The 12,500-nt window shown below is 49.1% G+C and overlaps 1 protein-coding gene across 1 annotated transcript in view; it reads right to left on the bottom strand.

Moving 5' to 3' along the window:
• Positions 1–12,500, bottom strand: part of LOC311106366 (cGMP-dependent 3',5'-cyclic phosphodiesterase-like) — a gene marked incomplete at both ends in the record, with an annotated part of 27,819 nt that overhangs the window by 2,327 nt on the left and 12,992 nt on the right. Inside the window, 6 exons of the mRNA XM_084188435.1 lie at positions 830–893; positions 1,161–1,312; positions 3,629–3,759; positions 4,281–4,349; positions 4,501–4,542; positions 4,735–4,809. Of these exons, the coding sequence (XP_084044561.1) occupies positions 830–893; positions 1,161–1,312; positions 3,629–3,759; positions 4,281–4,349; positions 4,501–4,542; positions 4,735–4,809 (533 nt within the window). The remainder of the gene's footprint in view (positions 1–829; positions 894–1,160; positions 1,313–3,628; positions 3,760–4,280; positions 4,350–4,500; positions 4,543–4,734; positions 4,810–12,500) is intronic.

Raw genomic sequence — 12,500 nt, 5'->3', positions numbered from 1 at the left:
GAGGTAGATATGTACATGAAGGCAGGGTAAAGTGACTAGGCATCAGGATAGATAATAATAAGGTATTTGAGGTAGATATGTACATGAAGGCAGGGTAAAGTGACTAGGCATCAGGATAGATAATAATAAGGTATTTGAGGTAGATATGTACATGAAGGCAGGGTAAAGTGACTAGGCATCAGGATAGATAATAATCTAATAATCAGTTATTTGAGGTAGATATGTACATGAAGGCAGGGTAAAGTGACTAGGCATCAGGATAGATAATAATAAGGTATTTGAGGTAGATATGTACATGAAGGCAGGGTAAAGTGACTAGGCATCAGGATAGATAATAATAAGGTATTTGAGGTAGATATGTACATGAAGGCAGGGTAAAGTGACTAGGCATCAGGATAGATAATAATATGGTATTTGAGGTAGATATGTACATGAAGGCAGGGTAAAGTGACTAGGCATCAGGATAGATAATAATATGGTATTTGAGGTAGATATGTACATGAAGGCAGGGTAAAGTGACTAGGCATCAGGATAGATAATAATATGGTATTTGAGGTAGATATGTACATGAAGGCATGGTAAAGTGACTAGGCATCAGGATAGATAATAATAAGGTATTTGAGGTAGATATGTACATGAAGGCAGGGTAAAGTGACTAGGCATCAGGATAGATAATAATAAGAGTAAAATAAAGAAGAGAGAGAGAGAAAGAGAAAGAGAGAGAGGGAATAAGTATTCTATTCCATTTTCCTCCGCATTACTTATTCTGGAAAGCATGTTAGATGTACTTTCAGGGTTTAGGTTGTTTTATGGGTCTTCAAGAACTCACATCTCTGCATCGCTGAGGTTCCTGGCCTCCACTATAATCTCCTGCAACAACACCGACACATCATCTACAGAGAGAGAGAGAGAGAGACAGAGAGAAAGAGCACAGGGTGGGGATTGATAGATAAGCAGGCTGAGCTACCACAAGGAGGGTTGTGTTATCAATATGTAGGGATTCAATCTGAACCAGAGGAGAGGAGATGAGAGGAGATGAGAGGAGATGAGAGGAGATGAGATGAGATGAGATGAGAGGAGAGGAGAGGAGAGGAGAGGAGAGGAGAGGAGAGGAGAGGAGAGGAGAGGAGAGGAGAGGAGAGGAGAGGAGGATAACTCACCCAGATGTGTGAAGAGATTCTTGGCCACCTGTAACAGTGCCTGGCACTCCACTTTGAGTTTCTGTTCTTTCTGGAAGGCCAGTGTGGAGGTGAGGACAGTGGAGGTGTAACAGAAGCAGTGCTGGATCTTATGTTCATCCGCCTCCGTGTGTCTGCACAGAGAGAACACATTTTAGTCCAAAATGAAACATTGAATTCCAAAGTTGAGAAAAGTTGACTGATCATTAGAATAAACAGGTGCATAAAAAATGTGTTTAAACAGGCCAGATGGATAGAGAGAGAAGGCCTCTGCTCTTCCATTAATATCAGTGTAGTTACATATCTCTGCCTGCAGATGGCAACACCTTTACACTGTGAGCAGTACAGAGGAGAGACTGGAAAAACAGATAATTCTAAACTAGAGGACTTGATTATGAAGGAGTTTTTTTCATGCCATGTCACATAATCAGGAAAACTATCCCCTCATCCCTCAATCACCACTCTAGAAAAACTCAACCTCTGAGTCTGGGCTGTTTCTGACAGCAGGCTGGCGCTAGGCCGTGATTGGCTTGTTGGCACAAAGAACCAATTGGTTCTCTGGAATGCAGGTTCCTCTAAGCCTGGAGGCATCAGATATCTATCTGGCAGAACATATGACATGTGATATGTGATAGGAGGATAGAACTGGGAAGGCGAAGGGAGAGGGAGCGGGTAGAACGAGAGACAGATGGAGAGAGTGTAATAGAGGTGGAGGGGGACGAGTGTGAATGATAGAGATATGACATTTGAAATGTGTCTATTCCTTTGAAACTTGTGAGTGTAATATTTACGGTTCATTTTTTATTGTTTATTTCACTTTTGTTTATTATCTATTTCACTAGCTTTGGCAATATAAACATATGTTTTCCATGCCAATAAAGATCTTTGAATTGAAAAAAATTCAACAATTGACATGTAGTGGAAAGAGGAGAGTAAGAGAGAGAGATAAAGTAGAGTAGAGTGGGGGCTGTTGCCTGACAACTGAGGTGAAAGAGGGATGGAGGGACAGAGGGATGGAGGGGGATGGAAAAATGGACTCAATGATGACAGATTGAATTTAGGGAAACAGTGCTTTTGGATTTGTACTGTCTCCATTCTCTCCTACTAACCAGGGACGGATTCAGACCTGGGACACCAGGTGAGTGAACCCTCCAGCCAATCAGTCACATGAACAAATCAATGAACTAGCAAGGAGAAAAGGAAAGCATCAGTATTTCAGCCCTCGAGGGCCAGTTAATGATTAGCCCCGGCCTAAACCACTAACAACATCCAGGGATGAGAAGGAGGGAGGTGGGAGAGAGGGATGATGGGAGAGAGGGATACGAAAGAGGAGTGAGTTATGATGGAAATACCAGAAATAAGAGGATAAACTCATATTCTACACAGTTCACTAATAATCCTCTACATCTCTAGTCTGTCAGTATAACTATGGAGACTGTAGTCAGCCCTGTCATTAGCCCCCACTGAGGATATTATGGGATGTCTTCCTCTCACAGTGTGTGTGTTTATATGTGTGTGTGTGTGTGTGTGTGTGTGTGTTTGTGTGTGTGTCTAGGGGCAATAACTCTGAAAGGAGGAGATGAGTGGCTTTAATCTTCAGCCCCTTTAATACAAGTAGAAACGTATAATCTATAACTAACAGAGAAAGAGAGAAAAAGAGAGAGGAAGAGGCAGGGAGAAAGGAAGAGAGACAGAAGAGGAAGAGATATACGACAGACAGAGAGGGAGGAAGAGAAATGTTCAGAGCCAAAACGTCAGCAGAGAGCTTACTGGGATTACTGCTGTCCTGAGCAACACTTCACATTCCTCCCTCTGTCACACTGTGTGTGTGTGTGTGTGTGTATATGTGTTTGTGTGTGTTTGTCACAGGAGGTTGGTGGCACCTTCATTGCGGAGAACGGGCTCGTGATAACGGCTGGAGCGGAATTAGTGGAATGGTATCAAATACATTAAACGCATGTGTTTCCATGTGTTTGATGCTATTCCATTTGCGCAGTTCCGGCCATTATTATGAGCCGTCCTCCCCTTAGCAGCCTCCTGTGGTGTGTGTGTTTGTGTGTGTGTGTGTGTGTGTGAACCCCTTGAGAGGGACTTTGTGTCAGCTGAATTGGCCAGTTGGCATGTTGGCTTGGCGTGTGGGTGTGTGCGTGCGCTGGCAGTGTGTGTCCAGGGCAGGTTTGAAGCTCATGTTATAGGGGCCAGCTCTCTATGGAGACCACAGACACACTCACACACATTGATTAATGTGGCATCGTCTGACACACACACACACACACACACTTGAGGGTGACGACCATGCTCTCCTTGGCCCTCTGCCACTGGAGCTGGCCTGTTATCTCTGGAACACAGAGGTCTATTAGAATGCACTCTCCTGTGTGTGTATGTATGTGTGTGTGTGTGTGTGTGTGTGTGTGTGTGTGTGTGTGTGTGTGTGTGTGTGTGTGTCTCACCTCTGTCCTCCCTGCTTGTTGAAGGCGCAGGCTAGTGCCACCACCTGGCCAGTGGCTCTGCTGACCACAGGGACACACAGCAGAGAGGACACTTCACTGCCCAGCATACTGGATAGCTGTCTACACTCCTCCTAGAGGAGGGGAGGTGGGGAGAGAGAGAGAGAGAGAGAGAGAGAGAGAGAGAGAGAGAGAGAGAGAGAGAGAGAGAGAGAGAGAGAGAGAGAGAGAGAGAATGAATGAATGAATGACAGAGAGAGAGAGAGAGAGCAAGAGAGAGAGAGAGAGAGAGAGAGAGAGAGAGAGAGCGAGAGGGAGAGAGAGAGAGAGAGAGAGAGAGAGAGAGAGAGAGAGAGAGAGAGAGAGAGAGAGAGAGAGAGAATGAATGACAGAGAGTAAGAGAGAGAGAGCAAGAGAGAGAGAGAGAGAGAGAGAGAGAGAGAGGGGGGAGAGAGAGAGAGAGAGAGAGAGAGGGAGGGAGGGAAAGAGAAAGGTGGGAGGAAGGATCACATTTAGAATGAGAATAACACTGCTGACGTCTTTGCATACGTGTGTGCAAAGAAAGAGAAAGAGACTATTAGGATCTAGCGGGACTGCATCCACATCGATCCACATGGAGAGATGCTTTTCACAGTCTAGGATCAAGGTCACTCACCGCAGTGACGTCCTGAAGAGTGATGGATTTCTTTTTCTCCACCACCTGCCCAAAGCGCCCAAACATCAGCTGGAAGGAGAGATATACATGATCATTTAGCCTCTTGCCTCTTAATTTCCCCATATCAAAGTCTCATTTTCATGAAATGTTTAGGGGCAGTAATATGGGTCATGAGTCAGGGGTTAGGGGTCAGGAGTTAGGGTCAGGGGTCAGGACTCACAGGGAAGCTGATCTCCTCCTCCAGAACTTTGTCTCCAACCACCTGAGGAGAAGAGAGGTCAGACTTTACACAGGTTATCTTCTGAGATACCTTAGGCACCGTTCTAATGGAGGAATACCCTGTTATCAGACTGACGTGGCATTAGAACAGACATTTATTTTATTTATTCATTGAACCTTTATTTTAACAGGGAGGATTACCATTGAGACCAAGGTGTCTTTTACGAGGACGTACCTGACAGAAGAGCTGGTGGCTGTCCTCAGACAGCAGCAGCAGACAGCAGCATTGAGACTGGGTCTGCTGCTGCAACTGAGGAGACAAAACAACTAATACATGACTAAAGATACATACACTATATCTCATCAATACAACAATATTTAATTATATCAGTCTGTCCATCAGAGTCTCTTAATCAGAAATCCATCCGTCCATCCATGCCTGCGTCGGTCCACATAGCTGTAAATAAGTGTGGATGTATTCTGTCCACATCTCTCTAAACCTGCTGTTCACATCTCTCTAACTCTGCTGATCACATCTCTCTAACTCTACTGATCACATCTCTCTAACTCTGCTGATCACATCTCTCTAACTCTACTGATCACATCTCTCTAACTCTGCTGATCACATCTCTCTAACTATACTGATCACATCTCTCTAACTCTGCTGATCACATCTCTCTAACTCTACTGATCACATCTCTCTAACTCTGCTGATCACATCTCTCTAACTATACTGATCACATCTCTCTAACTCTGCTGATCACATCTCTCTAACTATACTGATCACATCTCTCTAACTCTGCTGATCACATCTCTCTAACTCTACTGATCACATCTCTCTAACTCTACTGATCACATCTCTCTAACTATACTGATCACATCTCTCTAACTATACTGATCACATCTCTCTAACTCTGCTGATCACATCTCTCTAACTATACTGATCACATCTCTCTAACTATACTGATCACATCTCTAACTCTGCTGATCACATCTCTCTAACTATACTGATCACATCTCTCTAACTCTGCTGATCACATCTCTCTAACTCTACTGATCACATCTCTCTAACTCTGCTGATCACATCTCTCTAACTCTGCTGATCACATCTCTCTAACTCTACTGATCACATCTCTCTAACTCTACTGATCACATCTCTCTAACTCTACTGATCACATCTCTCTAACTCTGCTGATCACATCTCTCTAACTCTGCTGATCACATCTCTCTAACTCTACTGAACAGCAAGAAGATACACTACCTCCAACTTCCCACTGAGAGATATAACAGGAACTAATTAATATACATACACTCGCACACACACACACACACACAGATAATAGCAGTGTTTCCATCTTCACACCGCAGCTTTACATTTACATTACATTTTAGTAATTTAGCAGACGCTCTTATCCAGAGCGACTTACAGGAGCAATTAGGGTTAAGTGCCTTGCTTAAGGGCACATCGACAGATTTTTCACCTAGTCGCCTCGGGGATTAGAACCAGCGACCTTTCGGTTACTGGCACAACGCTCTTACCCACTAAGCTACCTTTAGCTGTAATCCAGGGAGGTGGATGTAGAACAAGCAGAACAGGAATAAACAAACACACCCTGCCAATACCTCAGACCCCCACCCAGACACTCACACACACACACACACACACACACACACACACACCCAGACACACACACACACACACACACACACACACACACACACACACACCCAGACACACACACACACAGACACTCACACACACACTCACACACACCCAGACACTCACACACACACACACACACACACACACACACACACACACACACACACACACACACACACACACACACACACACACACACACACACACACACACACACACACACACACAGACACACACAGACACAGACACACACACCTGCCAAACACCGCTCAACACCCTCTACCCTCCCTCCCTCTACCCCAGAGAACACACACACACACACACAACATACAGTACAGAGCATACACAGCAAACTGTGTATGTGTGCGTGTATGTGTCAGTGTGTGTGTGTGTGTCTGTGTGTGTGTGTTTGTGTGTGTGTGTGTGGGGGGGGGGGGGGCACCACTGAGAATTACAGTTTTTTACAATCACTTTGGCACTAATTTCAGACACCGTTTCTATGGTCCCATGTACCACCTTTTCAGACTATTTACAGTATTGACAGTACTGCACTGTATGGATGAAGGCCCTTGTAATTGCTTGTCCAATTCTGCCAACTTGTTACTGATGATTGAGTTCACATTATGGAACGAGTATATAAAGAATTGATTGGGATCCACTTGCAACAATATAGCAATACGTACTGTAACATGGAGCCGGCAGGTGATCCAGGTCACAATAGAGGTCAAGCAGTGGTGGGAGGAAGACGAGGAAGACGTATTGGTCAAAGGAATGGCAGGGGACAAGCACCCCTTCTGAGAGGTGGTCGTGGGCCTCGTTTGAGAGGTGTGGGGGAACGTGGTAGAGGACAAGGCCACGGACCAAGACAGCGGCAGCAACAGCAAAGAGTGTCCAATGAAATCCGAGCAAGCATGGTTTCAGGCCCATGCACAATTTACCACCCAGTATTTACCCCCATACTCTCCTTTCCTTAACCCGATTGAGGAATTTTTCTCCATATGGAGATGGAAGGTTTATGATAGGCGCCCTCATGAACAAGTCACTTTTCTCCAGGCCATGGATGACACATGCAATGACATCACGGCAGACCAGTGTCAGGCCTGGATTCGCCATACCCGAAGGTTTTTTCCAAGATGTTTGGCTAATGAAAACATCCATTGTGATGTAGATGAGAACCTGTGGCCAAATCCACAAGACAGAGTTGATGAAAATGTAGAAGTACAGTAATCACTCCTATGTTTAGCTTTTTACAGTACAAGCAAGCAAGTTGAGGAACACTGCATTTGATGTTTTACAGTACTGTATCGTTTTTCATCAACATATTTCAGATTTTGTTCAATGATTCCACTGTGTCTGTGTCACGGTTTCGGCCCAAAGGCTGCTCCTCCTCCTGGTTCGGGCAGGCTTCGGCGGTCGTCGTCCCCGGAGTACTAGCTGCCACCGATCTATGTTTCATGTTCGTTTGGTTTTGTCTTGATGTTGTACACCTGTGTCTAGTTAGTCTTCGTTAGTGTCCTATTTAGTTCTCGTTGTGTGTGTCTGTGTTTGTGTGTGATTGCTCTTCTGTTTTGGTGTTTGAGCTACGTATTTCCCTCCAGTGTTTTGGAGAGGTTTTTGCACATGTTAGTGCGCCGTTTGTTTGATGCCTGTGTGCGCCGTTATTTCGCCTCTGGGCTTATTGTGCTCATTTACTACGTGAATATTTCACTAAAGTCTTTTGGACTGAGCTTCTGCGTCCTGCGCTTGATTCCTGCACCACACCCACCTTCAGCACCCCTTGACAGAATCACACACCCATTGAATGGAATCAGCAGGATCAACAGTCACGCCCGAGTCGCTCGAGGAGCATGTCCGCGGCCAGGATGACCAGAAACGACAACTGGGGACCGCTCTACAGGACGTCATCAACACCCTGCACCGATGGGAGTCCAGGTCCGGAACCCAGGGGAAATCGGCTCTCGCTCCCGAGGGCGTATGACGGAACAGCTGCCGGGTGTCAGGGGTTCCTCCTGCAGGTGGAGCTCTACCTGGCCACTGTACACCCGGTGCCCTCGGGACACAAGAGCGTTTCCGCCCTCATCTCCTGTCTCACGGGCAAGGCGTTGGAATGGGCCAACGCCGAGTGGAGGAAGATGGACGCCACCACCATCTCCTACGCCGAGTTCTCCCGTCGCTTCAAGGCCGTGTTCGACCATCCACCTGAGGGCAAAGCGGCGGGGGAGCGTCTAGTCCACCTGAGACAGGGGAGGAGGAGCGCACAGGCATTTGCGCTGGAGTTCCGGACTCTAGCGGCGGACGCAGGGTGGAATGAACGGGCCCTCATCGACCATTTTCGATGTAGCCTACGGGAGGACGTTCAACGTGAGTTGGCCTGCAGGGATACCAATCTCACCTTCGACCAGTTGGTCGATATGTCCATCCGTCTGGACACCCTGCTGGCCACCCGTGGACGTCCCGAGTGGGGTCCGTCCATTCCGCCCTCCGGCACCTCCGTGCCGAGCCCTATGGAGCTCGGGGGTGCCGGCGCTAGAGAAAGGAGGAGGAGGAGCCCGAGGGGACCTGTCTCCTGCACCAAGTGCGGTCGTGGAGGGCACACTGCGGCCAGGTGCTGGGGAGGGTCCTCCGGGGGAGAAGACAACAGGCCACGCACTGGGGAGCCCTCCCAGGTGAGTAGACGCCCCACTTACCCAGAGCTCTCTGTTGCGCACTTTTGTATACCTGTTTGTTTTCCACAGGTTGCACCTCATTCCCAGCATAAGGCGCTAGTAGATTCAGGCGCAGCTGGGAATTTTGTTGATCGAAAGTTTTGTTTAGATTTAGGGATCCCTCTCCTACCTGTTGACAAACCTTTTCCCGTTCATGCCTTAGATAGCCGCCCGTTGGGGTCGGGGTTGATTAGGGAGATCACAGCACCACTTAGGATGTGTGCGCAGGGGGGTCATAAAGAGACTATACAGCACACTCCACTGGCTTCCAGTTGAAGCTCGCATCCGCTACAAGACCATGGTGCTTGCCTATGGAGCAGTGAGGGGAACGGCACCTCTGTACCTTCAGGCTCTGATCAGTCCCTACACCCAAACGAGGACATTGCGTTCATCCACCTCTGGCCTGCTGGCTCCCCTTCCTCTGCGGAAGCACAGCTCCCGCTCAGCCCAGTCAAAACTGTTCGCTGCTCTGGCACCCCAATGGTGGAACAAGCTCCCTCACGACGCCAGGACAGCGGAGTCACTCACCACCTTCCGGAGACATTTGAAACCCCACCTCTTTAAGGAATACCTGGGATAGGATAAAGTATTCCTTCTAACCCCCCCCCCCCCCCCCCCCAAATTGTAAAGTGGTTATCCCACTGGCTATAGGGTGAACGCACCAATTTGTGAGTCGCTCTGGCTAAGAGCGTCTGCTAAATGACGTTAATGTGCCCTTGAGCAAGGCACTTAACCCTAATTGCTCCTGTAAGTCGCTCTGGTTAAGAGCGTCTGCTAAATGACTAAAATGTAAAATGTAAATGTAATCTGATCGACTCTCCTGCGTACCCAGTGGTGCTGGGAATTCCCTAATTAAGCACCCATAACCCTGCTATTTCGTGGCAACAGAGGGCTCTCGATGGGTGGTCTGCTCAGTGCGAGGGGCGATGTCTGGGTGTTTCCGTGGGGGCGACTTCGGTGGAAAGTCCAAACCAAGTGCCCGCACTGCACAATACGCCTGAATATGGGGATTTAGCTCTCGTGTTCAGTAAAACTAGGGCGACGCAGTTGCCTCCTCATAGACAGGGGGATTGTGCGATTGATCTCCAGGCAGGAGCAGCGCTCCCACGGAGCCACGTGTATCCTTTGTCTCAAGAGGAGAGAAAAGCTATGGAGACTTACATAGCCAAATCTTTGAGACAGGGATACATTCGGCCCTCCACTTCTCCCGCCTCCTCGAGCTTCTTTTTTGTGAAGAAAAAAGATGGAGGGTTGCGCCCGTGCATTGATTACCGTGGTCTCAATCAGATTACTGTGAAATACAGTTATCCACTCCCTCTGATTGCGACCATGACGGAGTCATTGCATGGAGCGCGGTTTTTCACAAAACTGGATCTCAGGAGCGCGTATAACTTGGTGCGCATTTGGGAGGGCGACGAATGGAAAACAGCGTTTAGTACCACGTCAGGTCATTTCGAGTATCTCGTCATGCCATATGGGTTGATGAATGCTCCATCAGTCTTCCAATCCTTCGTAGATGACATTTTCCGGGATATGCAGGGGCAAGGGGTGGTCGTGTACATTGATGACATTCTGGTGTACTCGTCAACCCGAGCCGAGCATATAACCCTGGTGCGTCGTGTATTGAGGAGGCTGTTGGAGCACGACCTATATGTCAAGGCAGAGAAATGTCTGTTTTTCCAGGAGTCGGTCTCCTTTTTGGGTTATCGGTTGTCCGCGTCAGGGGTGAGAATGGAGGTGGATCGTGTGTCTGCCGTGCGTAATTGGCAAACCCCAACCACTGTCAAAGAGGTGCAGCTGTTCTTGGGCTTTGCGAATTACTACCGGAGGTTTATCCGGGGTTTTGGACAGGTGGCAGCTCCCATCACGTCCCTTCTGAAAGGGGGTCCGGTGCGCCTGCAGTGGTCAGCTGATGCGGACAGGGCCTTTAGGAGACTGAAGGACCTGTTTACGTCGGCTCCGGTGCTGGCGCATCCGGATCCCGCATTACCCTTTCAGGTTGAGGTGGACGCGTCTGAGGCTGGTATAGGGGCCGTTCTCTCTCAACGGTCCGGCACGCCACCTAAACTCCGCCCCTGTGCTTTTTACTCAAAAAAGCTCAGCCCGGCGGAGCGTAATTATGACGTCGGGGACAGGGAGCTGTTAGCTGTAGTTCAGGCCCTTAAGGTGTGGAGGCATTGGCTTGAGGGGGCTCAACACCCTTTCCTCATTTTGACTGACCATCGGAACCTGGAGTACATCCGGGCAGCGAGGAGACTGAACCCTCGCCAGGCTCGATGGAGTATGTTTCTCACCAGGTTCGTATTTAAAATCACGTACATCCCTGGGTCCCAGAATGGTAAGGCAGATGCGCTGTCCCGGCGGTATGACACGGAGAAGAGGTCCGTTGAGCCTACTCCCATACTACCGGAGTCTTGTCTTGTGGCACCGGTGGTGTGGGAGGTCGATGCCGAAATCGAGCGAGCGTTGCGTACCGACCCCAGCCCTCCACAGTGTCCTGAGGGTCGGAAGTACGTTCCGCTCGAGATTCGGGATCGACTCATTTACTGGGCTCACACGTCACCCTCCTCTGGACATCCGGGTATTGGCCGGACAGTGCATTGTCTTAGCACTAAATACTGGTGGCCCACGTTAGCCAGGGATGTGAGGGTTTATGTCTCCTCCTGCTCGGTGTGCGCCCAGTGTAAGGCGCCCAGACACCTGCCCAGGGGTAAGTTACAACCCCTGCCCGTTCCACAACGACCATGGTCCCACCTCTCGGCGGATTTTGTGACAGACCTTCCCCTCTCTCAGGGGAATACCACCATCCTGGTCGTTGTGGACCGGTTCTCTAAGGCCTGTCGTCTTCTCCCTATGATGGGTCTGCCTACTGCCCTACAAACCGCAGAGGCCCTATTTACCCACGTCTTCCGGCATTACGGGGTACCCGAGGATATAGTGTCTGATCGAGGCCCCCAGTTTACCTCCCGAGTATGGAGAGCGTTCATGGAGCGTTTGGGGGTCTCGGTTAGCCTTACCTCAGGGTACCACCCGGAGAGTAACGGGCAGGTAGAACGTGTCAACCAGGATGTGGGTAGGTTTCTGAGGTCGTATTGCCAGGACCGGCCTGAGGAGTGGGCTCGGTACATTCCCTGGGCCGAGATGGCCCAGAACTCTCTTCGCCACTCCTCTACCAACCTAACCCCCTTCCAATGTGTGTTAGGTTACCAGCCGGTTCTGGCACCTTGGCAGCAGAGCCAGATCGAGGCCCCTGCGGTAGATGATTGGATGAGGCGCTCAGAGGAGACGTGGAACGCTGCCCACGTCCACCTGCAGCGGGCCATCCGTCGTCACAAGGCGAGCGCCGATCTCCACCGCAGTGAGGGGCCGGTGTACGCACCCGGAGATCGAGTCTGGCTCTCTACCAGAAACCTACCCCTCCGCCTGCCCTGCCGGAAGCTGGGTCGGCGGTTTGTGGGGCCTTTTAAAGTCCTGAGAAGATTGAACGAGGTGTGTTATAGGTTACATCTACCTGTTGAATATAAGAATATTAACCCCTCGTTCCATGTGTCTCTTCTCAGGCCGGTGGTAGCTGGTCCACTCCAGGAAGGTGAGATAGGAGAGACTCCTCCGCCCCCACTGGACATCGAGGGG

This window comes from Coregonus lavaretus, assembly GCF_964263955.1.
Source record: "Coregonus lavaretus genome assembly, contig: HAP1_SCAFFOLD_4153, whole genome shotgun sequence".
In the NCBI taxonomy this organism is placed as follows: domain Eukaryota; kingdom Metazoa; phylum Chordata; class Actinopteri; order Salmoniformes; family Salmonidae; genus Coregonus; species Coregonus lavaretus.
Note: the sequence above shows the minus strand (reverse complement) of the source record. Positions and strands in the feature narration are given on the sequence as shown.